This window comes from Delphinus delphis, chromosome 19 (assembly GCF_949987515.2).
Source record: "Delphinus delphis chromosome 19, mDelDel1.2, whole genome shotgun sequence".
Taxonomy (NCBI): Eukaryota; Metazoa; Chordata; class Mammalia; order Artiodactyla; family Delphinidae; genus Delphinus; species Delphinus delphis.
The window spans coordinates 46,153,201-46,179,692 of NC_082701.1; the positions used below are offsets into that span (position 1 = coordinate 46,153,201).

The following is a 26,492-nucleotide window of genomic DNA, read 5'->3' on the forward strand; positions in this document are numbered from 1 at the left end:
ACGTGGTCCAGCGGGGACTGGAGCACTGCTTTGGGCGCGGCAGCCAGCCTACGAGACTTCCCTCCTCCCCGTGTGTTCAAGGGTGAGTCCTGCCTGAGGAGTCTGGTTGCCCTGGAGCTGGCCGCCATCAACTCTGTGATCGTCTTGATCTGGGACCTCCACCTGCTCTGTTTCAGGCCTTTTAGAAATGACAGAAGTGAGCTGTGCCTCTGGGGACACGTAGGCAGAGCTTGCGGCTGTTAAAATCGGAGGGCTGGCACCTGAAGTGAGAGGGGTAAGAAGTGGGATGCTTTGCATCTCACTTCGGTTGGAGGCTGCAAGTACTGTTGCAGCCTGGAAATGAGAAAACAGTTTCAGTGAGACAAAGAGACGGGCAGGGATTTGGGTCCACTGGAGTGGGCATTTGGGGTGAGGATTTACTTTTCCGGGGAGAAGACCCCTGCAGCGGTATGTGGGGCTCCTAGCTGTGCACCTTGTGGGGCCTTCTAGGGGGTACAGGGAGCTGTCCCGGCTCGCCCTGCAGTCGGCTGAGGTGTGGCACGTGCCTGGTGCAGAGTCAACACTCAGAGCTTGTTTGTTGAATGAATGAATGAGGGCAACGAAGACAAAAGCAGTGCCACTTGTCTTTCTGAGGCCAGCAGCCCACTCGGCCCTGTGCCTCAGTGGGGATGTGCCCTGGGGCGTCTAAGATGGACTGCTTTTTGCAGAGCACAGACAGGAAAGGCTGCAGGAATCTGAGCTAGGGCTGAGGGGTCTTAGAGAGCCCCACCCGAGAGGAGGAACCTGAGTGGGCCATGAGGACAGGTAGGGTGCCCTCACTTGTCTGACTCTTCCTAAGTCACCCTTAGAAAAATGCTCCAGAAGTAAATTCACCTGTAAGCCCAAACCCTGCTCTCTGACACACAAACTCTGCATTTTCCTCGTGGGCCCATGACTGTTATATTGTGTGTCGATGATGTGGTCTACACGTCTTGCACTTACTCTTGCTGTAAACCCTTTTCCAGATCATTTGTCATTTTTAACATTGACTGTGACATTGTGCCGGATGGGCTACTGTTGACCATTCAAGAGTTAGAGCCCTTTGGGGATTTCCAACTTTTTTTTTTTTAATATGTATTTATTTATTTGGCTGTGTCGGGTCTTAGTTGCGGCATGCAGGATCTTTAGTTGTGGCATGCAGGCGGGATCTTAATTCCCTGAGCAGGGATCAAACCCGGGCCCCCTGCGTTGGGAGTGTGGAGCCTTACCCACTGTACCACCAGGGAAGTCCCTTCCCACAGTTTTAGCTGGTATAAACTGCTTTGCAGAGTGGGCCTGAGGCAGGATAGGTGAGACCTGCTCAGTGCAGGGGCCTGCGTGTGGCTGGGAGGAAGATTAAGGGGCGGGGGGAGGTCACAGTGCCCAGCCTTTAATTCTAGTCTAGGGACGCTGGGCCTTATTCCATGGGCTGTGGTAAACTCTCGAAGGTCAGTGTTCATTCTGTAAAGACGGACCTGCATCCTGTGTCCTGAGAGCTGCCTTCTTCGTGGGGTTAACAGAAGTAAAGACCCACCTGCTCTGGGACACAGAGTGGAGTGAAATGCTGAGGGGAGACAAAGGGGGTCCATTCCGAGTTGGGGTTCGGTGGGGAGGAGAATCCCCAGAGGGTCGGTGCTGGGCCTCTGCAGGTAGACAGTGTACAGGGAAGGCGGGTCACGGGAGAACTTCCAGAAACAGAGCCGAGCAGCCGGAACACATCCAGGCTCCCAGCGATGAGAGTGGAGACCCTGCGGAGGGATGTCGTGGCAGGTGAGGCCGGAAGGATGGTTTGGGCCAGATCATGGACGGCCTTCGCGCAGCTTGGGTTTTTCCCTTCGGCACTGGGGAGCCATCGAAGGTTTAGAGCAAGGGAATGGCATGGTCTGACCTACACTTTAAGGATGATCTCTCTGGCTACAAGTGAAGGGGGTGAGGTGAGCCTCAGGAGGTCCAAAGGCCAACCGGGAAGCTTTTGCCAAAGTCTGGGCAAAGATAGGGGGAGAATCGAATGGGGAGGGGGAGAGAAGTCACCCAAGGAAGCACATCTGGCACGGTGCCCGCTGATAGGGTGACTCCTAGGGACGTTTGTCAGGCAGTAGCTTCCCCGGGACTCCTGTCTCATCTCCTGAATCCTCTCCAGCCTTGCTTCGTGCATAATTAGCCCAAGAGAGGTTCCCTCGGATTTCAGACAGGCCTTCGATGCTTCCTGTCTGAATCTTTCATCCTCCGAGTGCAGCGTGACAGGTGGAGGAAACACTGATGTCTCCACTCACCGTATCTTGCTGCTATTATCATGTTTCCCGAATCATAGTAATGGAGCAGATGTCAGGGTCTGTTGCTAAGGGTTCCCTGGAATATTAATACCCTGGGTGTAGAACTGCAGGCTCTTAGACGGTGTCTTTGAGGCCTCGGGAAGCACGGGCTGCGTGGCCATAATGCTTTTACATTCGTCCCTGCTTTTCCTCCCTCCTTTAGACCCTCATTTCCTCCCCCTGACCACCCCCCACCCTGCCGCCCCTGCCCAGGCACAGTTGGTTGTCCAAATGGCAAACCCAGCAGCAGCAGTGAATGGGCAGCCACCATCCCCTCCCACACCCAGGGCAGGCATGACTAAAGGATCACAGTGTTCTTTCCAGAGGCTGATGCAGGCTCCAGCTCCTTTCCTGCATGACTCTCCAGGCATCGGCTCAAATTTGGCACTGGGATGACACCCCTTTTCCAGCCCTGTACAGGCCACCCGAGATGGCTCCCGGGCCCTCCCCCAGACCCCTCTCCTCTGAGCTTATCCTCTGGCACGTGGGTGGGGAGCAGAATGGGTTTTACTTGCTTCTTGTGCCTCCTGTTTTGCCTCCCTCATCTGGCCTTTTGGCTTTTCCACTGCTCACAGTTTGCAGATCAAACTCTAAATAGCTCTGGGAGGTTGGACGCAGCAGGATATTGAGACCAGGGTTGGGATTTTGTCTACCAAATGCCATTTGTATCAGCTATCTATTGCCATGGTAATGCCACGTAACATCCATTCCCTAACTGGGTGGCTTATGACATTTCTTTATTGCTTCTGAGTCTGTGGGATGGCTGCTGCTCTTGCCTGGGCCTCATGTCTCCTTCATCCTGGTTCAGCCACTCCCAGAAGACCCACCTGCGCCTGTGTGGAAAGATGCACTTTTGTTCTCTCTCAGTGGCTGTTTGGACCTGGCGTCCTACACTTGTTGGTGACTTGTGTTTGCCTTTGCACGTGGTGTCCCCTCCTAGACCCTGCGGCTCCTTTCAGCCCTTCCATCCCCCCTGCCTCTTTCTTGCTGCTCTCCCTGTATCATCTCTGCTCTTCCCACAAGGTCAGACCCTACGGCTCCATGAACGCTCTTCCATTCACATCCCAGCCTGGGGCGTCACACATGGCTCAGTTGTATGTACCAGTGAAAGTTTCCCTGAAATAAAACCAAGGAGGTGAAAACACCAGGGTCTGAAGGTGAAAAGAGAACCCCACCAGGAGAGGGTGCGGGCGATGAGGAGCTGTCCTTGCTTGGTAGTTACCTTTGTCCTTGTGGTCCTGTAGGCAGGGCAGAGCCTCCGTGGGTAGGTGTGATCCTCTCGTGTGATCCTCTCGAGGGGCAGGTTGTTTTGCCCTCCGGTATCTTTTTCAGAATCTGGTACATCTCAGAGACAGCTGCAGGCTAGGAACGTTTTCCAGGCTGTGTTAAAGAGACTGTAACATTTGGAAGGTTGGGTCAAACGGCAGTGTTTTCCTGGGTTAGTAATGATGTGAGCTGTTCTTTGGAGTTTACAGGCTCGTGTTTTCATTTCGTCTTCTCTGAGGGCCTGTGTGGAGGTGGAGACCCCAGCCCTCTGTAGAGAGAACTCGGCTGGCGAGGTGTTACCTGACCGCCGGGTCACCGGGCTCTCAGGCCGGTGTGGCTTCACCAGATTCTGAGCCCACAAAGTCCATTAAGAGGGAGAAGCCTTCTTTTAAGTAGACTTGAATGTTTGCAGAGAAGTGGTCTTTTTTTTTTTTTTTTTTTTTTAGTGATTAGGACTGTACACATTATTAAAAGCAACTTGTTGGAGATTTACAGACAGATTCTTCCATCTCTGAGTTCTGAGTTTGAAAATACAAAAGTCCACATGAGGCGGACAGGACACAGCTGCCTGCAGCAGAACTTTTTGTAGTGAATGATTCTAGATGCTCTTTGGAGGTGCAGTTCAAAAAAAGATACACTTCCTTTCCCTTTGGGGAATTTATCCTAAGGAAATAATCAGAAGTGGGCACAAAGATTTATCTCCCAGGATATCCATTTTAGGGCTGAAGATAATAGAATAAAATTGGAAACAATCTGTGTGCCTCCCCCAGGAGGCAAATGATGAAATATATCCAGAATACGAAGTTGCAATTAAGAATCATGTTTTTGAGGACTTTTAATAAGGTGAGAAAGTGCGGTATGATAAGAAAGCAGAGCAAACAGCGTGTGTAGTGAGAACCCAATTTTATTCAAAATCTGTGTACAGACACCTAGGAACCATGGGAAGATCTTCCACGAAGACGGTGAGTCTTCATCTGGGGGTGGGTGCTGAGTGCGTTTAGGGTGCATGTTCGGCCGTGCCCGGGAGAGCCCACAGGAGCTTGCATTTTTTTTTTTTTTTTTTTTTTTTTTTTTTTGCTTTACACGGGCCTCTCACTGCTGCGGCCCCTCCGCCGCGGAGCACAGGCTCTGGACGCGCAGGCCCAGCGGCCACGGCTCACGGGCCCAGCCGCTCCACGGCATGTGGGATCTTCCCGGACCGGGGCACGAACCCGCGTCCCCTGCATCGGCAGGCGGACTCTCAACCGCTGCGCCACCAGGGAGGCCCCGGGAGCTTGCATTTTGACTTGTCCAGTGGAGTCGGCTGTGACTCCGTCATTTGCCTGCCGCGGCTAACGCCAGGGTGACACGCTTTTGGCTTTAAGGAGCAGAGAGTTGATCTCCCTGTAAGAAGGTTCGCTTTCATAGATCTGCCTTGGAAGTTTCCTGGGGCTCACAAACCTCTACCCCCTAGGAATCTTCTCAGGAAACCAGCACCGGGCAAGCTGTGATTCTGTCCCCCCACGGGTCCCCTGAGCCCTTGTGCTGCAGGGTTTAGAAGCGCTGGCGAGGGTGCTGCTCAGCTTGTCTCGCCCAGCGGGGTGCAGGCGGCACCCGGAGGCCCTGGTGGGCCCCTCTGCAGGGAGGTGGCTCAGACAGAGCGCCTGGGCGCTCACTACCACGTGGGGAGTCCTGAGGAACAGACTGCCTGGGAGTGACCACGCCACAAGGCATAGTGAGAGCCCAGCCCTGCTCCGAGCGTGTCTGGCTTGTTGTCTGAGTTCCTGCTTGTCTGGGAAAGGCCATTTGTCTGAGGAAATCAGCTCCACTGCAGTTTATTCACTAAACACCTACTTTGTAGCCAGCCCTGTGCAGGGATGGAGAGAGGATGCAGGCCCCCCAGGGAGCCCACGAACACGTGCACACACACACACACCCCCATCCTTCAGCCTCTTCCCTCACAGCTGGAAGGACCTCCGAGACAGGCCGGGCCCAGGTGCTGCTCCTCCCCTCGTTTAGAGCAAGGCCAGAGCCCCCGTGCAGCCCTCCGCCTGCAGACCCGGCTGCCTCTGTTCCCCTCCAGGCTCTGGGCCATTTCCACTTGTGAATGTGTGGGTTCGCCTTCCTGCTTTTTACTTACCTTCTTTAAGCCCCTGTTTTGGTCCCTCATCATTTGATTTTTTTTTCCAAGTTGGATCTATACTTCTCTTATGCAAAAATCCCATTCTTTTTTTTTAAATTTCTTTATTTGGTCGCTCCGGGTCTTAGTTGCGGCTTGCCAGCTCCTCTGTTGTGGCATGCGAACTCTTAGTTGCAGCATGCATGTGGGATCTAGTTCCCTGACCAGGGATTGAACCCCGGCCCCCTGCATTGGGAGTGCAGAGTCTTACCCACTGTGCCACCAGGGAAGCCACCTCATCATCTGATTTTTGTCCAGGACAGATCGAAGTGTGTCAGTACGAGGGTGCGGTCCGTATTCAGCTCACAGGCACTGCCCTTTGGAAGTCTGAAGGACCCAGCTCTTAAGAGGGCCTGGACCTTGGGAAGGGCACCTCCTGCCCTGCTCCTTCTCGAGGCCCCGGCCGGAGGCGGAGCAGAGCCCAGGAGGTGTGTTGGGTGGTTGTGAGCACGCAGCTTGGCAGAAGAGGGGGTGCGGGAAGCCGGGGACAGGGGCCGGCTGGTGGCCGAGGAGCTGGCAGCCAGCTCAGACTGCAGAGGTTTGGGGAACCTAAGCTGGCTCTGTCGGCGGTTTCCTAAGACATGTTTCCCCAAGCTGCCCTTCCCCTCCCCCCACCTGTCCCGAGATCGCTCCGCGTGGGCGAGGGACAGCTGTGCCTTCTGAGGTGCCAGCCACAGCCCGGGGCAGGCCCCTCAGTCCCTGGACGGGGCGTGAGTTCTTGCTCGGAGCCACGGCTGTGGACATGCTCAGCCGCGAGCTTACCGTCCTCGAAGACCCTGCCACCAGTGCCCAAGGCCCCAGGCCCCGGCAGGGGACGTCTCTCTCATCTCCCTGCACCTCTCTGAGGTGTTGGGCTCCGTGGGCTCATCTTCCTCAAAGCTCCAGAAGCGAGAAGGGGGGGGACCCAGGATGCCTCCTCCTCCCTGCCCCGGGGACCAGGCTGGGGTGGGGACTCAGATCCCCCCACCAGGTTGGAGCAGCGACCAACCTCCCACCCCAGGATCCTTCTCCAGTCCCCCGCCTGCTATCCCTGCATCCCTCCTGCAACTCAGCGGGTAGGAATCTGTTGGAATTGCCCAGGGCAATCCCTCCAGCCTGTCTGTCTCAGCTCAGTCGGGTACTGATGGGGAAACTGAGGCCCAGGGAAAATAACTGATTGTTCCTGGTCTTCCAGTAAGTTTGCATAAAAGCCAGACTCTCCAGGTCTTTTCTCTCCCAGTTGATTCATCCTCACTGCCACGAAACCTTTCCCTTCATACTTACAGCACAGGATGGCCCGGTGCAGAAAAAGTAGTATTGGTTAAGGGTTAGCAGACCTGCATAGGTGTGGCCTTTTCTCAGTCTCTCATCCTCATTCTTCTGTCTTCTGCCCAACAAAAAATAATTAGATGGAGGGAGAACAGAACAGAGCCTGTGGGTGGTTGCAGAGTCATTTTGGCTCAAGTTAAACAAAGCAGGGCTTCCCTGGTGGCGCAGTGGTTGAGAGTCCGCCTGCTGATGCAGGGGACGCGGGTTCGTGCCCCAGTCCGGGAAGATCCCACATGCCGCGGAGCGGCTGGGCCTGTGAGTCATGGCCGCTGAGCCTGCGCGCCCGGAGCCTGTGCTTCGCAACGGGAGAGGCCACAGCAGTGAGAGGCCCACGTACCACCAAAAAAAAAAAAAAAAAAAACAGAAAACAAAGCAAAGAAAAGGAATAGGCCTCAGATGGGTCAGAGGACAGATAAATGTTAGTTCTCTTGTCAGTGATCCCAAAACTCTGGCCCCCTAAAAAGTGACCCAGGGACTTCCCTGGTGGTCCAGTGTTTAAGACTTCGCTTTCCAATGCAGGGCATATGGGTTTGAACCTGGTCGGGGAGCTAGAATCCCACATACCTTGCGGCCAAAAACCAAGACATAAAACAGAAGCAATATTGTAACAAATTCAATACTTTTAAAATGGTCCACATCAAAAAAATAAAAAAAAAAGAAGTGACCCAAAGGGGACAAAAGAAGTTCATTCTTTAGAGGTTCGTTTGGGGGCGATGTGTTTGGGGCAGTGAGGAGCTGCTGCCTCTCCACCTGTGTTTGCTGCTGTCTCCCGGACGTCCCTACCTGTCCCGCTGTAAAGGAGGTGAAGGTTCGAGCATGAGAGCACAGGGTCCCTTCTTTCTTCCCACCTGCTCCCCCGGCTCAGGTCCACTCCCTTTTGGTTCAGAAGCTTCTGCAGATGATGGAATTCCCACCCTGAGATTCCCCGGCTTGCCCCTCCCTCTGGGTCACCACTGGTGCATCCCTGCTTTTGTGAGGGTGCCTGGCAGAGCAGAGGGGCCACCTGCATACTCACTGCACCCAGCTGCAGCAGGGTGGGCAGGAAGGCTCAGGGCCTTCTAGTGCTGGGAGCAGTGGCCCGAGACACGGTGCCCCCTGCAGGCCACGGCAGGAATTGCAGTGCCTATGAGGTGATGGACACCTAGTTAACCCTGGGCACAGCCTGTCCCTGTTAGGGACACCCCATCACTTCCATTTCTTGAAGCTCCCAGAATATTTTTTAAAATAATAAGGAAACAGGGCTACTGAGATGAGTGTGTTTTAAATGTTTACTTGGAACAGAGTAACGCTTTTCACACCCATGCAGCAGTGTGACTGCGCTATTCACAAGATAACAGAACTTATTAAAAAAAACAACAAAACAATCATGAGAGATTACTACAAGCAACTCTATGCCAATAAAATGGACAACCTGGAAGAAATGCACAACTTCTTAGAAATGCACAACCTGCCGAGACTGAATCAGGAAGAAATAGAAAATATGAACAGACCAATCACAAGCACTGAAATTGAAACTGTGATTTAAAATCTTCCAACAAACAAAAGCCCAAGACCAGATGGCTTCACAGGCGAATTCTAGCAAACATTTAGAGAAGAGCTAACACCTATCCTTCTCAAACTCTTCCAAAATATAGCAGAGGGAGGAACACTCCCAAACTCATTCTACGAGGCCACCATCACCCTGATACCAAAACCAGACAAGGATGTCACAAAGAAAGAAAACTACAGGCCAGTATCACTGATGAACATAGATGCAAAAATCCTCAACAAAATCCAACAGCACATTAAAAGGATCATACACCATGATCAAGTGGGGTTTATTCCAGGAATGCAAGGATTCTTCAAAGTACGCAAATCAATCAATGTGATACACCATATTAACAAATTGAAGGAGAAAAACCATATGATCATCTCAATAGATGCAGAGAAAGCTTTTGACAAAATTCAACACCGATTTATGATAAAAACCCTCCAGAAAGTAGGCACAGAGGGAACTTTCCTCAACATAATAAAGGCCATATAGGACAAACCCACAGCCAACATCATCCTCAATGGTGAAAAACTGAAAGCATTTCCACTAAGATCAGGAAGAAGACAAGGTTGCCCACTCTCACCACTCTTATTCAACATAGTTGTGGAAGTTTTAGCCACAGCAATCAGAGAAGAAAAGGAAGTGAAAGGAATCCAAATCAGAAAAGAAGAAGTAAAGCTGTCACTGTTTGCAGATGACATGATACTATACGTAGGGAATCCTAAAGATGGTACCAGGAAACTACTAGAGCTAATCAATGAATTTGGTAAAGTAGCAGGATTCAAAATTAATGCACAGAAATCTCTGGCATTCCTATACACTAATGATGAAAAATCTGAAAGTGAAATCAAGAAAACACTCCCATTTACCATTGCAACAAAAAGAATAAAATATCTAGGAATAAACCTACCTAAGGAGACAAAAGACCTGTATGCAGAAAATTATAAGACACTGATGAAAGAAATTAAAGATGATACAAATAGATGGAGAGGTATACCATGTTCTTGGATTGGAAGAATCAACATTGTGAAAATGACTCTACTACCCAAAGCAATGTACAGATTCAATGCAATCCCTATCAAACTACCACTGGCATTTTTCACAGAACTAGAACAAAAAATTTCACAATTTGTATGGAAACACAAAAGACCCTGAAAAGCCAAAGCAATCTTGAGAACAAAAAACGGAGCTGGAGGAATCAGGCTCCCTGACTTCAGACTATACTACAAAGCTACAGTAATCAAGACAGTATGGTACTGGCACAAAAACAGAAATATAGATCAGTGGAACAGGATAGAAAGCCCAGAGATAAACCCACGCACATATGGTCACCTTGTCTTTGATAAAGGAGGCAGGAATGTACAGTGGAGAAAAGACAGCCTCCTCAATAAGTGGTGCTGGGAAAACTGGACAGGTACATGTAAAAGTATGAGATTAGATCACTCCCTAACACCATACACAAAAATAAGCTCAAAATGGATTAAAGACCTAAATGTAAGGCCATAAACTATCAAACTCTTAGAGGAAAACATAGGCAGAACACTCTATGACATAAATCACAGCAAGATCCTTTTTGACCCACCTCCTAGAGAAATGGAAATAAAAACAAATGGGACCTAATGAAACTTCAAAGCTTTTACACAGCAAAGGAAACCATAAACAAGACCAAAAGACAACCCTCAGAATGGGAGAAAATATTTGCAAATGAAGCAACTGACAAAGGAGCCATCTCCAAAATTTACAAGCAGCTCATGCAACTCAATAACAGAAAAACAAACAACCCAATCCAAAAATGGGCAGAAGACCTAAATAGACATTTCTCCAAAGAAGATATACAGATTGCCAACAAACACATGAAAGGATGCTCAACATCACTAATCATTAGAGAAATGCAAATCAAAACTACAATGAGATATCATCTCACACCAGTCAGAATGGCCATCATCAAAAAATCTAGAAACAATAAATGCTGGAGAGGGTGTGGAGAAAAGGGAACCCTCTTGCACTGCTGGTGGGAATGTGAATTGGTACAGCCACTGTGGAGAACAGTATGGAGGTTCCTTAAAAAGCTACAAATAGAACTACCATATGACCCAGCAATCCCACTACTGGGCATATACCCTGAGAAAACCATAATTCAAAAAGAGTCATGCACCAAAATGTTCATTGCAGCTCTATTTACAATAGCCAGGAGATGGAAACAACCTAAGTGTCCATCATCAGATGAATGGATAAAGAAGATGTGGCACATATATACAATGGAATATTACTCAGCCATAAAAAGAAACGAAATTGAGCTATTTGTAATGAGGTGGATGGACCTAGAGTCTGTCATACAGAGTGAAGTAAGTCAGAAGGAGAAAGATATATACCGTATGCTAACACATATATATGGAATTTAAGGGGAAAAAAAACATGATGAAGAGCCTAGGGGTAAGAAAGGAATAAAGACACAGACCTACTAGAGAATGGACTTAAGGATATGGGGAGGGGGAAGGGTAAGTTGTGACAAAGTGAGAGAGTGTCATGGACATATATACACTACCAAACGTAAAATAGATAGCTAGTGGGAAGCAGCCGCATAGCACAGGGAGATCAGCTCGGTGCTTTGTGACCACCTGGAGGGGTGGGATAGGGAGGGTGGGAGGGAGGGAGACGCAAGAAGGAAGAGATATGGGAACATATGTATAACTGATTCACTTTGTTATAAAGCAGAAACACACCATTGTAAGGCAATTATACTCCAATAAAGATGTAAAAAAAAAAAAAGCCACGTAGGCAAAGAGTCATAAACTAAAAAAAAAAACAAATCGTAGCTGAAATGGGACTGGTTTAAAGTTGTTTGATGAGCGTGTCATTTTTGAGCCCACCTTTTTTTTTCCTGGACTGGATGTGAGTCTCCTTTGGGAGAAGGTCAAGACTTTAAATGTGGGGAGGCCTTTGGTGACGGTGGCACCAGCAGCCCTCCCAGCACTGGGCCTGGCCGTGGGGACTCCACATGCGACTCTTTGGGGCCTGGGTTAACTCAGGTCTCGCTCTCAAGGTGGCTGACAGTGGGGAGTGGGTGCCTGGATCAGCTGAGTGGAATAGAGAGCCCACTGTGGTCAAGGTAGTGGGCTTGGTCCCTGAGTGGGTCAGTTAGCTGCAGTCTGCACGCTGCCCCCTGCTGGTCATCACAGAAATAGGTGACATTGGTCTAGAGCAACAGTTCTCAAACTACGGTCCAGGGATCTCTGGGGGTTCCCAACGCCTTTCGGGGGGTCCACAAAGTAAAAACTATTTTAATAATAATAATAATACACTTGGTCAAGTTCTCTCACAAATATACAGGTGAAAAGTTCATTGGCATGAATGCCACATTGGAACTAAACTTTAAGAAACTACCGTCTGTTGAGTTTGGGTACAGTGTGAAAGAATGTCCACAGTTATCTGGGAAGGCTATTAAAATACTCCACCCTTTCCCAGCTATAGCATGTAGCTGTGAGAGTCTGGATGTCCTTCATGTACTTTAACAAATCTACGTATCACAAAAGATTGAATGAAATGTCAGATATGAAGCTGGCTTTTGTTTAGCCAAACATTACATAGATTTGTAAAAATGCAAAACAATACCATTATTCTCACTAACTGTTTTTGTTTTGAAAATACAGTTTTTCAATAAACTATGTGAGCATCTCATGGGTTTATTATTTTTTGATGAACTGACAATTAAAATTTTTTCTCAGTGTTAATTTCTAATATGGTAAATCTCGATAGCTATGGCCCATATCCTTTGGAGTTCTCAAGAATTTTTGATAACAGTTTAATGAGATGTAGTTCACGTACCATAAAATTCAGACATTTAAAGGGTACCGTGCAGTGGTTTCAGTGAATTCACAAAGTTATGCAACTGTCACCACTATCTAATTCCAGAACATTTTCATCATCCAAAAAAGAAACCCTGAGCCCGTTAGCAGTCACTCCCATTCCTTCCTCCCCTCTACCCCCAGCCCCTGGCAACCACTAATCTACCTTCTGTCTCTGTGGATCGGCCCAGTCTGGACATTTTATAGAAATAGAACCATACGCTATGTGGTCTTTGGTAACTGGCTTCTTTCGCTTAGCGTGTTTTCAAGGTTCATGCATGTTGTGGAGCCTGTGTCAGCGCTCCATTCCCTTTTATGACCAAACAGTATTCCATTGTACACGTTTTATCCATTCATCAGTTAGTGGACATTTGAATGGTTTCCACTTTTTGGCTGTTATGAATAATGGCTGCTGTGAATATTCATGTACAATTTCATACGTGGACATACGTTTTCTGTTCTCTTGTGTTTATACTTCAGGGTCCTTTCTGGGTCTTATGGTAACTCTGTGTAACATTTAAGGAACTGCCAGACTAATTTCCAGCCTCGGTGATTTTTAAGAGTGTAAGGGAGTCCTGTGTTTGAGAACCACTGGTCTGGAGGGGATTAGACCAGGGGAGTGTGGATAACTCAGTACTACCCCTCGTCTTTGCTCTGGGATTGGAATTCCCTCAAACTCATCCCTCTCTCTTCCCCTCCTTACTCTCCCCACCAACACACATCCTTGGTGGCAAGGAGAAAGCCAGCTAAGCTAGGCTGCACAAGTTAAGCCCCCAGCAAGCTCTGGAGCAGGGTCTCCTCCCTGCAGGATTCCCAGGGGGGCCATTTTCATCGTGGTCCCCATGAAGCAAAGCAGGGGTGGTACTTGGAGGGTGCAGGGATCAAACGCCCTTGGGACTTGCCCGCTACGTTGAAAACTGCTGAGGTGTGCCTGTTTTCTCCTTCCGATTCTGTCCCTTTGACATCCTGCCGGTCAAGTCCAACCTTGTCACTTAGCTGCGTGATCCACCTAGTTACCCCTCCCAGAATCACGAGTCTTTTGAAAGAGGAGCTTTGAGGGAATAGCATTTAGCTGGAGGAGTGATTCTGCTGGTGAGATTCCAGACATCCTCGGGGACGGGGTGGGGATGGGGCAGGGGCCGGCAACGGACAGGGATAGGTTAGAAGTACCGGTTTTGGGTGTCTGAGGGACCCTGTCTGCCGTCTGTACCCCAGCCAATGACGTGCCCTTTCTTCTTCCCTCTTCTCCCCTCAGATGTGACTCCACACCCCAACTGGGTGTTCCAAGTCATGGCCGACACCATCTTCGGCAGCGGGAATGATCAGTGGGTTTGCCCCAATGATCGGCAGCTTGCCCTGCGAGCCAAGTGAGTACCTCTAGGGCTTGGCCGGGCCCTGCCTTCCCTCCCCGCTCCTAGTTCCTCTCCTTTCTTTGACAAGATTCAATCCCAGGCCCCCAGAAAGAGCAGTTTGGAGACAAGTGCCCGTCTAATACACACCACACTCCTGGCGCTGAGCTGGGCACCTCACAGCCATTCACTCATTTAACTGCCGTATGGAATGTATTCCCGTTTCTCAGATGAGGACAGCGAGGCTGAGGTCCTCACCCAAGTCACCCACCTTGTCAGTGGCAGGGCTGGGACTCCCCTGGGTCCATCTGACCCCACACCTATGTTCCTTCGATCACAATAGGCTCCAGGGAGCCAGGCCACTTCCTTTACCTTCTCTGTTAAGAGTATAAATCCCCCATCACTGAGCCTTCAGTCCCTGAGTCCCTGGCAGCGGGGAGCCTTTGATCTCTGGATGTCCACTTCATAGTTGAGTTGACAGACCAAAGGCTTGTCTAATTTATGAAGAGCTGCCCTCTGGGCTGAAACACACAACCAGCCTTGAAGCATCCCAGGTCTCTGCCATGCTCGTGTCAGGGTCTCTCTTGTTCTGGTTTGCCCCCAGTTTTCCTGTTATCTCTCAGCTTGGTGACCCCTCGGCTGTAGTTAGATCAGCCGATCTCCACCCACTGCCCCCCTCCGTGGCTGGAGACCAGGGGCTCCCAGATGCCTCTCCAGCCTTCCAGTCTCTTCCTGTCCCTCCAGGGTGTTGGGGGTCCCTGGGGTCAAATAAGCCCAAGAGTGCCTCTTCATCTGTCAAGTCGTGCTGGGTACAGGAGCCAGCATTTCCCAAATGGAACCAAGTTCAAGAGATTTGCAATTAAACCTTGTGAGCCTGCAGGGGACAGAGCTGAAACATCAAAAGAGGATAGAAAAATTAATCTGAAATGCCCAAGAAGAGTGGAGTCCTGCATGATTTGCAGGACTCTTTGCACCACAGTTAATTTGTCTCACTCACTGGGATGGCTCGGCTCTTTTAGCCCCCATGTGGCCCCTGTGGGGGAGAGACCAGGGGTGAAACCGTCCTCTCTCCCTCTCTGCTCTGACACCAGGCGAGATGATGCGTCCTCCGTGGCTGGATGTGAGGAGCTGGCGAGAGCTGTGCTCTTGTAGGAGGGCCCGGTGTGACCCCTGGTGACCCCGCCGGCATTCCCTTTGGCTCTCTGTGACCTGGTCTTGTGCTCAGCAGCAGCCAGAAACTGTTGTAGCACCTTTTATCTATTTATTTATTTTTGGCTGCGTTGGGTCTTCGATGCTGCACGCGGGCTTTCTCTAGTTGCGGCGAGCGGGGGCTATGCTTCGTTGCGGTGTGCGGGCTTTTCATTGCAGTGGCTTCTCTTGTTGCGGAGGACGGGCTCTAGGTGCGTGGGATTCAGTAGTTGCGGTACGCGGGCTCAGTAGTTGTGGTGCACGTGCTTAGTTGCTCCGCGGCTCGTGGGATCTTCCCGAAACAGGGCTCGAGCCCGTGTTCCTTGCATTGGCAGGCGGATTCTTAACCACTGCGCCACCAGGGAAGCCCGTAGCACCTTTTAGAAGAGTAAATGCTTTTATCTCCTCCCCGGGGTGTGCTGCCTTGTAATGCCAGGCTCCTTAAAGGAGGGTGTTACAGATTCCCGCAGCCAGGGACAGGTGAATGTGTACCCCTGCCCACTCCAAGGCCTGGCCTCCCTTCCTGTCCCCACCAGTCCTGCCCCGTTCCCATTCTTCGCTTTCCTCAGCTCTGTGAGGGTCACTTAAAAAAGTATTAGTCTAGGGCAAGGTATTTTTTTAAATTAAAGTATAGTCGATTTACAGTATTATATTAGTTTCAGGTGTACAACATAGTGATTCAATATTTTATAGATTATACTCCATTTGAAGTTATTGTAAAAATTATTGGCTATGTTCCCTGTGCTGTACACTATATCCTTGTAGCTTATTTATTTGATCCATAGTAGTTTGTACCAAGGCATTTTTTTAAATTGGAGAAATAGGCAGTCTAGAAGTCTGGACCTCTCCAATGCAGCACATTACTTTATGCCTTCGTGCCTTTGCATGTTCAGTGTCCTTTGCCTGAATGCCAACTCCCTGCTTCCATTGGGGGAGCTCCTATTCATCCTGCAAAACCCAGCACAAATGCTACCTCTTTGGTTAAGCTGTTCCTAATGGTCTCACCCATGATCATTATAAAAATCATCACTGCCACTTATTCAGCAACTGGGCATCTGCTATGTACAGAGCACTTTATATACCCTCCTTATTTCATCTTCCTGGCATCCCTTAAAGAGACAGATCAAGAAATCAAGGATGAGCAGCTATCCAAGTTCTCATACCTGGGAAGGGACAGAGCCATAAGATGAGACCACCCATTGGACTTCAGAATCTGAGTCCTTCACCTTAACCAGCCTGGGATGGCTTTCTCTCTACTCACAGAGAAAGGACATGCTTTTTAGCTCTCCCAATTTATACAGTGTCGGCAGTGCTTGGATGCAAGAGCTGGACTGGGTGGTGACGTGAGACCACCAGTGTCCATCCGTTTCAGGGAACCACTAGGAAGGCATCCACACCCTCATCTTCCTGCCCTGTATCCTGTGTCACAATCTCTTGCCTGCTGCCGCTTCTTTAGGGGAGCCCTTCTAGAGCTGCTCCCCTGCCTGGGTCAGTTCCCCTTATTTGTACATCCTCCTCACGACCACCCGCGTGGCCTGCCCAGTGGCTCGTCCCAGCACCTAGCGAGCCTGGCATCACAGTGGATCCTCAATAAATAGGTATTGAATGAATGGCTCTCCGAATTTTTCAGTAAATAAATATTTTTGTAACTGATCGGGCATCCGTCTCCCCCAGAATATTGTAGTTCTGGAGGGCAGTGACCTTGCCACCTTGTCCGTCTCTGTGTTCCCACCACCTGGCGCAGAAAGTCTGGGAGAAGCTGGGCCCCAGGGCAGGGAGTTGGGGCTCGGTCCACTGCTGCCACTCTCACCAGCCAGAAAAATAGAAAGGGTTGGAGTTCTTCCCCTCAGTCCTGGGGCTCTGGGCCGGGCCCCAGCCCCGCCTCGCCACACTGGCCGGCCCTCCCGCTCCTCCAGGGTAACCTCCTGCCCTGGATCCCTCTAGTTTTCAGAATGCTGCGTGAATATCCTTTTATCCTCAGTGCTTGTTTTTAACCTAATTACCAGTCTTTCCTATCCCATAGTAAACTCCATCTCACTTTCTTGTACAACTCAGATCCGGGTGTTCATTCTTCTCTTGGTCATCTTCTGTGCTGTTCCCTTGAAACCGCTCATGCTGTGGCCGTGGCCTTCTGCGCATTCCATGCTCCTGTCTCCCCCCAACCCCCCCGAGGTGCTAAGGGGGTGCTGCCATCCTTGTGGGAGCCGGGAGCTGGCGGGTGGCAGAGGTAGCGTTTGGAGGCTGGTGTCTGAACCCCTTGCCCCTGACACACAGACTGTGCTCAGGGGACCTTTGTGGATGTGGCGGGGATGCCAGTTTGCACTGGGGTTGCACTTCCGTGTTGTTCTCTCTCAAGGCTGCAGACGGGCTGGTCTGTGCACACCTACCAGACAGAGAAGCAGAGGAAGAGCCAGTGCCTCAGCCCAGCCGAGGTGGAGGCCATCCTGCAGGTCATCCAGAGGGCCGAGCGGCTTGACGTCCTGGAACAGCAGAGAGTCGGGTAAGGGCTGCTCCCAAGATGGGGCAGGAGTGAGGCCGTGGACAGGGAAGCAGGGCATTTAGTGCCAGATCAGTGGGCTGGGCGTCTGGCGCCCTGGCTCCTAGTTCCAGCTCTTCACTGGGAGTGAGTCAGCTCTGCCTGAACGCCCCTGGCGTGCAGATTCCTAACCCAGCCTGTCCAAGCCTCAGTATACCCCTCTGTAAGATGGCGATAGCGGCTGATGTGTGGGCCCCAAGCTGTGGGGAGGATGAATGAGTGCCGTCAAACACGTTAAGGTCTGTTTAGCTCTGCACAAAGGAGGGTCGCTGTGGTTCAGCCGGGGGAGGGATTGACGTGGAGGCTGAACTGTGGGTTCTCCCATCAAAGACCAACAGGAGCCGCTCTCCAGCTTAATCTAAGCTCTTCCGGCCTCCGGCATCCAGAGCCGTCTCCTACATAGTCTTCAGTTTTGTTGTGGCTTTTTTTTTGTTTAATTACAAAAGCAATTCATACTTCCTAGACAATCTGAAAAACACAGGCAGGCACGAGGAGGAAAACATAAATGCAGGGCACTGGCAGGAATTAATTTGATTCTGGTCTCCTTGTTCTTTTTCTATTTATTTTTTTCTATTAAATAGATGATCATTTTTAAAAAGTCAGACATTGTAGAAATGCACAGTTCTAGAAAGTGAAAGCACCGCTACAAAGACCACTGCTGTCCAAACAGTTTGTTGTCTGTGCCTCCGTAATACTGACATGTTACTACCATTTCATTACAAAAAGGGTTTGTATCTGACAGACTAATTGTCTTTTGCTCTTTTCTCCCCACCACACCTGGCTGGGGCCCCTCCCTCTCTCAGGCCTAGCCCAAGGGTCCTGCAAGGCTCTGCAGGTCTCCGAGGTGCCTGTGCTGATGACTGATGGGCCAGCACCACATCCCTCGGGCTCCCCCAGGAGGGCGTGCTGGGAGCTGGTGAGGGGTGTCCCCCATGGGCTCCCCGCAGCTGTGGGAAGCATTTGCGCCCCGCCCGCATCCATCTGGACTGTCATCTTTGCCTTCCCTGTGCCGCTCACATCGTCTGGCCCTGGCTGTGAGCGCTGGGTTTGGCTGGGGCAGGAATGGCCCAGGAGACAGTGAATCATCTCAGAGGGAGGAGGTGCATCCTGTGTGTTTCCATGAGTGGGAGTCACAGGACTGTACGGAGAGAGGGTCCCCCAAAAATAAGTGGGTCAGGCCAGGGCCAAACTCGGCTTTGCTGCCGGAAACCTGCAGGTCCCTGGAAGAGGGACGGCGATTCCTGTGGAAGTCAGGAGTACCAGCTGGAGGGCAGGTGGGCAGAGGCAGCCTCGGCGCCCAGTCCGCCCTCCGTCGGCCCCCAGGCAGGGCCTGATCACCCCAGGGGAGAGGGCGGAGTTGCCGTGAGGCTTGGGGTGGCCTGAGTGTGGCCCTGGCGCTACCTCTGATGAGCTGTGCGACGCTGGCAAGTGACTTCACATCTCGGAGCCTCAATCTTCTCACCTTTAAAGTGGGAGGGAAACAGCATCCTCTGCACTGGGCGGTTGTGAGAGTTACAGGACATAATGTACCCACACCCCGTCTTCCATGCATTCAAGAATTTTCACTGGGAATCCACTGGGCACTGGAGACACAGTGGCCAACGAAACAGAAGCAGAAGTGGCCGTGTTGTGGGGGTGGCAGTGTCGTATGACAGGTTGTCATGAAACAGGGGTCACGGTGGGCTGGGGGGCCATGGGACTCGAGGAAAGGCACCTATCCTGGGCTCAGCGGGGTTCAGAGAGGACCTCTTTCTCTTTCTCCCTCTAGCTTCTCCGTCCACCCAGGTGTTTAAGCCAAAAGGCTCTACTCCATCCTGGGTCTTTCTCTTACCTCTCCTTCCCCAAATCCATCCATGCTGACTCTGAAATACAGCCCGTCCTGCTCTCCGTCCTCCTTCCCCAGCCCTCCCGCTGCCTGCTGCCGGCTTCCTCACCGGACTCCCCCTGTAATCCCAGCTTCCCACAGCAGCTGGAGGGAGCTTTTAGCTTTTAGGGAGCTTAGATCAGATCAGTCCTCTACTTAAAACTCTTCATTGGGCTCGCGTTGATCTTAGAAAACAATCCAAACTTCCAAAACCAATCCAACCTACAAACCCTGTGTAACCTGGCCCCTCCTCACCCCTCCAGCCTCCTTTATCCCAGGCAGTCTAGCCCCCCTGGTCTTCTTACCATTCTAACGCGCCAGGGCCTTGCTCTTTGTACTTGCTGTTCCCTCTGCCTGGGATGCACCCCCAGCTCTTCACACGTTTGGTCCTTGTCATCCTTTACCTCTCAGTTCAAATGTCCTCAGAGAGGCCTTCCCTAATCACCATCTAACATGCCCTGCTCCCTCCCAGCCCCACTTATTTTATTTCATAACACTCCCCCCTCTGAAGTCAGTTTGCTTGTTTATGGACTTTCTCCCTTTTTTGAACATAAATTCCATAAGGACAGGGACCGTGTCCATCTCTGGCTTGTTTGCTACAATATTCCCAGTGTCTGGCATGTTGTAGGTGCCCAGTTCATGGCTGATGAGTGAGTGAATGATTAGGAGTTAGCCAGGGGAAGGGATGGGGCAGGGAACAGTACCCCAGGTGAGGGAACCAACCCCCAGGAAGTGGTATAGTTTTGGGGCCCCGTGGCAGCCGCGCCTGGGCAGGGGTCTGGTTGGAGACAGGAAGCACATGCCATCTGACTCTGTGTCCTGTGCTGCAGGCGGCTGGTGGAGCGGCTGGAGACCATGAGGCGCAATGTGATGGGGAACGGCCTCTCCCAGTGTCTGCTCTGTGGGGAGGTGCTGGGCTTCCTGGGCAGCTCATCGGTGTTCTGCAAAGACTGCAGGAAGGTAAGGCCCTGCTCTGGCTTCCCAGCCTGGACCAGCCCTGTTACTCTGTGGCTTTGCATCCTGGCTCCCAGGAGTGTGTGTGTGTGTACATGCGTGCATACATGGTATCCTATGCTTCTTGGCAAGAAGGATTGGGGCCTGAAGGTCAAATGGCCAGGCTTCTGGGGCCAGCTCTGGGGAGTGGACCTCTGGGTCTCCCAGGCCTGGGTGTGAGTCCAGCTCTTCCACTAGCTGTATGACCTCAGAAAACTTATTTACTACGTCAAGCATCACCTTCCTCATCTGTAAAATGGGGATGGTGATAATATGTACCTTAGAGAGTTGTGAGGATTCGATATTCTATGCAAAGCTCTTAAAACCTTGTTTGGCATATAAGTATTCAGGATATGTTATTAGTTGTCATTAAATAAATACAATTTTCCTCAGGGCCAAACAGTTTGCTAAGATTATACTTCCTGTGCTATTGGTCTGCTCTCTTGATCCCTGGCCACTCAAACGAGAATGATCTTTGCAGCAAGACCAAGTGGATTTTCTCCTTTTCTTATACTCCACTGATTGTTCTAAATTATGCCACATATTAATATTGAGTCCAAGACTTCTTCAAATAACTTTCTGTTTTTCCTGGAGTTTCTAATTGCCTTTCTTTTCTCATTGACCAAAGAATAACGTGCCTTCCAGTCCTCAAGGTTATTTAGCATCTGAACTTTACTCTCTATTGCGTGAAGCCTCCTTTTTCTTTCCCTGCCAGTATCTCTTCTGGACTCTTATTCCTGCTCTAGCCTACAGTAGTTACTGCATAGCTGTCATCACGGGACTTCCCTTTACTGCCCTCCTAGGTTAGAAGCACTGTTCCCAAGACACCATGTCTTTTTCTCTTTGTTTGTTTTTCACTCTAGTTTTACTAGAACCCATTCTCAAGTAACTTCCATGTGCTAGTCATTATTTTAAGCCTGGAGTTATTTTGGTGAACAAGGCAGAGAAAGAACTTTCTCTCTTGAGGGAACCAAAGAAGAGTAATGTAATAGATAATAGTAAAGTAAATAAATAAAGTAAATAGTAAATAAGTAATAGATAAGATTTCAGGAAGAAATAAATTCTGGAAAGAATTAACAGGGAATAGAAGACTGAGGGTGGGGTGGGACGTTAAGAGTTGAGAGGACTGTAAATTATGGGAACGTCAAAGAAGTAAACGTGGACTTGGCAGCAGAGGCCGTTGGCAGCCTTGACAAGGGCATTTTCAGTGATGTTCAAAGTCTGGATGAGAGAACCAAGGTGCAAAAAAGTTAATGTACCAAATGAACAGGTGGGAAAGCCAGGATTTCAGCTAAGGTCCCTTTTCCCTTGTTCTGTCGCATGTGGTGAACTGGGCTGAGGAATGTGGATTAACTGGTGAGGGGTCCCAAGAACAGTGGAGGTGTGGGAGGGGCCTGAGGGTCAGGGAGGGGGTGGGCACTTTGGTGCCGCTCCTCCGCAAGCCTCCATAGGCCTAGACTAGATAGATACCAACGAGGTACTGGGCACAGGGACTCAGAAATGTCTTGCTCCCAGCACCTGGCCAGGTGGGGTTCTAGTATGTGACTTCTGCCTGGGAGAATGAGGCCCAACAGCCTGTTTCCTCCTTCTGCCCCTCAACTCCATGACTACTATAAATGTCCGGGTTTGCGGGACCATGAAGAGCCTGTCAGAGCCTTGTCTCCTTTCCCTGGAAAAGTTTGGGGCCTCTGCCGCAGAGGCAGGCTGCTGCCCCTGGTTGCTGAAGGGTTAATGCCCGCTGCTCCTTGCAGAGCCGTTTCCTAGGCAACAGTGGGAGTCCTAGGGGAGAACCTCAGTGGATGTGGGGGTGGGGGAATGCTCTTCCAGATACTCTCACCACCCCCACCCATGGCTTTTCCAGAGGACATTTCCATTTGAAAATGTTCTTATTTCACAGCAGGCTGAAGACTTGGTCCTGGCTTGGATGGTGAGATAAGGAGCCCTCTGAGTTCCTGAGGGGACTTGTTCTTGGGTGAGAGTGGGAGGAGAGCATGCCAATTAGGGCCACAGCTGAACGATGGGCATTTGGGGGGGTTATCTTCATCCATCCTTGAGAAGACTGTGTTATTCATTCAGTCATTCATTTACTCGTTATGCAAATAGCAGAGGGTCTGCTGTGTGCAGGCCCTGTTCTAGGTTCTGGCGATACCATGAACAAGATAAAGTCCTTGCTCTCATGGAGGGGTAGGAGAAGACAGACAATAAACAAATATAAAATAACGGTTAAGTAGACCTAGGGCTCTGTAGTGAATTAAAACAAGGTGCTCAAGTTGAGTCTCTGTGAGCTCAGACCTGACCACAAGCAGAAGCCAGCCCCGGGAAGATCCAGGTGGAGGAGTGTTGCAGGCAGAGGGACCAGCAGGCACCAAGGCCCTGAGGCAGAAATGAGCTGGGCATGTTCAAGGAACTAATGAAGGCTTCTGGGGCAGAGGGAGCGAGCGGTGGGCATAGCCAATCACACAGAGCTTTGTAAGTCAAGGTCAGGAGTTGAGATGTGATTCTAAGTTTCATGGGATGTCAGTGGAGCGTTTTAAGCAGGGATGTAATGTGATCTGGTTTGTGTTTTTAAGAGGTGAGCCTAGCTGCTGTCTGGCAAGTGCGTGACAGGGGGACATAGAAGAAAAGCAGATTAGTTAGGTGGCGATGGCTGTCATTGGAAGATGATGAGGTTGGGGACAAGGCAACATAGGGACAAAAGCCATACGCTAAGGGAATCAATCTTTTCAATGTATTCTAAGCAAATAGGGAGGGGTTAGGGGGGTGATTGAGGGTCTTAGGAAGGAAAGCGGGCCCTAGATTCCAAATGGGCCAGGGCTAGAAGTCACTTGGTCCTGCACGGTGAGGGGATGGAGGTCCTCCTGGGTTGCCAGTAAGTGCTGTTCCCATGCAGAGAGACCTGGGTTGTGCTCCAGCTTGGGCACAGTGCAATGACCTTGTATGAGCCACTTAACCTCTCTGGGCCTCTGTTTCTTCATCTGTAAACGGGGGAATAGAACTACATCATTATTGGGTGGGTGTGAGGAGTAGATGAGCTAATGCAGGGAAGCCCTTAGTGTCGGGTCCATTGCAAACTCTCAGTAAAGGATTCCTGTTATCATTATTATCACTATTATTATTAATTCACTTCGAGGTCCTAGCTGTTAAGACTGCCCAGGTGTTACAAAAATAGAACCAACCTCGCATACATCTCAGAAGAGGTTTTGTGATATCCCATGGATCAGTCAGCTCAGGCTGCCATAACAAAAGACCACAGACTGGGTGGCTTCAACGACAGAAATCGATTTCTCATAGTTCTGGAGGCTGGGAAGTCCAAGATCAGTGTGCTGGCCAATCTGGTTTCTGATGAGGACTCTCCTCCTAGCTTGCAGACAGCCACCTTCTCACTGTGTCCACACATGGTGGAGAGAGAGCTCTGGTCTCTCTCCTACTTCAGATAAGGTCACTAGTCATTTTGGATCAGGGCCTCTCCCTTATGACCTCATTTAACCTTAATTACCTACTAAAGACCCTGTCTCCTAATACAGTCACATTGGAGATTAGGGCTTCAACACAAGAATTCTGATGGGACACAATTCAGCCGATAGCAACCTATGTTCTCCTTTTTACAATTCATGTTTTCCCTCCTTCCTCCTTCCTTCTTTCCTTCCTTCCTTCCTTCCTTCCTTCCTTCTTTCCATCATCCCTCCCTCCCTCCCTTTCTCTCCCTGTCTCTCTCTCTCTCTCTATCTCTATCTCTCTATCTCTATCTCTATCTCTCTCTCCTTCCCCTCCCCACCCCTCTCCCTGGGATCTTACTTCCCCCACCAGGGATTGAACCTGGGCCCCGGCAGTGAAACTGCTGAGTCCTAACCACTGGACTGCCATGGAATTCCCTACAATTCATGTTTTCTTGAACTGAAAGTTGGAGTTCCCACAGTTAGTCCCCAATTTTTTGTAATTTATATAAAAGCCTCTGGAAGCCTTTGTAGCTCTCCAGGATTGGATGTCTTAAGCAGGGAAACCAAACTTAATTTCTGTGCAAGTTCCTCAGGTGAACCTAACACTCAGTCACTTATTCAGCCTGTTCTGGGTTATTTCTGGGTTAGGGGACTCCAAAAGGAGAAGGGTCCAAAACGGCCACTTCCCTCTGGTCCTCATGGTCAAGGTGGGAAGACAGTACCCTCTAGAGTGATGCTGACTATGGCTGGGACCAGGGTTTCCAGGACTGAGAACAATCAGGAGGGCTGCCTGGAGGAGCTGGCTCCTGAAAGTTGGTTAGGCTTCTGAGAGGCTGAAAGCAGAGCCAAGGGCATTCCAGGGATGGGAGAACAGCACAGCATAGGCATACAGCTGGAAATGGGCTGGGCAAGTGCTTGACTATGAGGATTCAGGCCCAGAAGACAGGGAGGACACCCTGGGCCACTCTGCCAGGTGGTGGTCGCTTAGGAGCCAAGTCTCTGGAGAATCAGGAGGGAGGCCCAGACTTAACCTCACAGCCCCCTGGAAAACTTTAGCCCTTGTACAGGGGCTCTCTGGTGTCTGGGAGGGATAGACAATGTCATCTATTCACTCTTTCAACAAATATGTGTTGTCATATAAATATGACAATATACTGGTGCAGGCATTGGAGATACACACAGATGCCTGCCCTCTAGGCAGTGGGTGTTAAATGATTATGGGTAATTAATTATGGTTGGGTTTGGGGTTACAGAGGCAGCCCTCGGGGGCTAAGAGAGATCTAACAAGGTAGTGACCAGATTGGGGGTATCAGGAGCCCTCCACTCTGGGCTCACCAATTTCCAGGGCGCCTCCCTATTTATTCCTATCGCTCCTCTCCACCTCCCCACCTTTTGCAATGGCTATAGCACTGGCTCCCAGGAGGTGCGTGGGCAAGGGCAGGCGCAGAGCAGGGGTGCTGGGGAGCTCTCTGACGTGGGAAGCATCCAGATCCATGTCTGGGGTCAGATCCTCAGGTGCTCCTGGCCGCATGGCGGTGTCCCGAGCAAAAGCCCTGGCAGTGCTCAGCGGCCACAAGCTAATGAGCGTGCGGGTGGAACCCATGATGCTGGTCCTCCGAGCAGCGTCCCCTCTAATTGGGCCTGCATGCCCAGGCTGCCTGCTCTCATTATCAGAAGGCTGTGGTGGGAAGGGAGAGGGGCTGGCTGGTTAATTAGAGAGGCCTGGCACTCCTAATTGCTTAGGATCTGAGTCTGCCAGCTCTCACTTTAATTGAAAGTCTGGCTTCACCAATAATAGGGAGGCTGGGAAGGGCTGCTGGAGAGCCCGCCTGAGCCCAGGATGGCACTGTCACTGTGCGGGGGAAGCAATCAGATTTTTCTCTGGTCTCAGCTAAAATGTGCTCCGCGTGTGGGAGCAGAGGAGCCTGCCCATGAAACGATGGTCTCGGTAATGTGTGCTGAGTCCTGGTGAAAAAGAGTGAGGCAGCCCCGCACTTTGCTCAGAGCCTTCAGGGGACATCCAGCTTGTGGGGCGGGGGTGGGGTGGGGTGGGGTGGGCAGGCATCCCCCACCGAGGATGGAGGGCCAGTGGAGGAAAGGGGCCAGGCCAGACCCTGATCCCTGTCCCCAACCCTGCTCAAGGCTCTGAGGAGCGGTATCCTGCTGAGGTCATCCCAGACCCACAGCAGGCAGTAACCCTGGAGCCACTAATCCCATCACAGGGGCCGCACCCTCATGACCTCTCATTGAACTCTAATCACCTCCCAAAGGCCCACCTCCAAACACCATCACATGGAGGGTTAGGACTTCAACACACAAATTTTGAGGGGACATAAATACTTCATCCCTAGCACCTACTGAATAGGAGTTCTGCCAACAGAGGCAGTGTGTTTAACAACAGCACTCCTGGGGATTCTGATCCTCCTTAGGCTGGAAGACCCCTGCTCTGGGAATTCCCTGGAGGTCTAGCGGTTAGGACTCCGTGCGCTCACTGCTGAGGGCCTGGGTTCAATCCCTGGTCAGGGAACTAAGATCCCACAAACTGCATGGCATAGGCCAAAAAAAACAACCCTGCTTTGAGGTCCCAGCCCCAGGCCCGGCTCAGGGTGGTGGTGAAGGACCTCATGTGACCGCCTTCCCTCTGCTTGTCTTGCTCCCCTTGCCCTCCCTATGTTCTCCCCTGCACC

At 50.7% G+C, this 26,492-nt stretch overlaps 1 protein-coding gene across 2 annotated transcripts in view; it reads left to right on the forward strand.

Moving 5' to 3' along the window:
• Positions 1-26,492, forward strand: part of RPH3AL (rabphilin 3A like (without C2 domains)) — a 120,060-nt gene that overhangs the window by 16,214 nt on the left and 77,354 nt on the right. For both annotated transcript variants that reach the window (XM_059997983.1, XM_059997984.1), the window contains exons 2-4: positions 13,694-13,805; positions 17,332-17,475; positions 20,206-20,335. In XM_059997983.1, coding sequence (XP_059853966.1) covers positions 13,729-13,805; positions 17,332-17,475; positions 20,206-20,335 — 351 coding nt within the window. In that variant the 5' untranslated portion in view covers positions 13,694-13,728. The remainder of the gene's footprint in view (positions 1-13,693; positions 13,806-17,331; positions 17,476-20,205; positions 20,336-26,492) is intronic.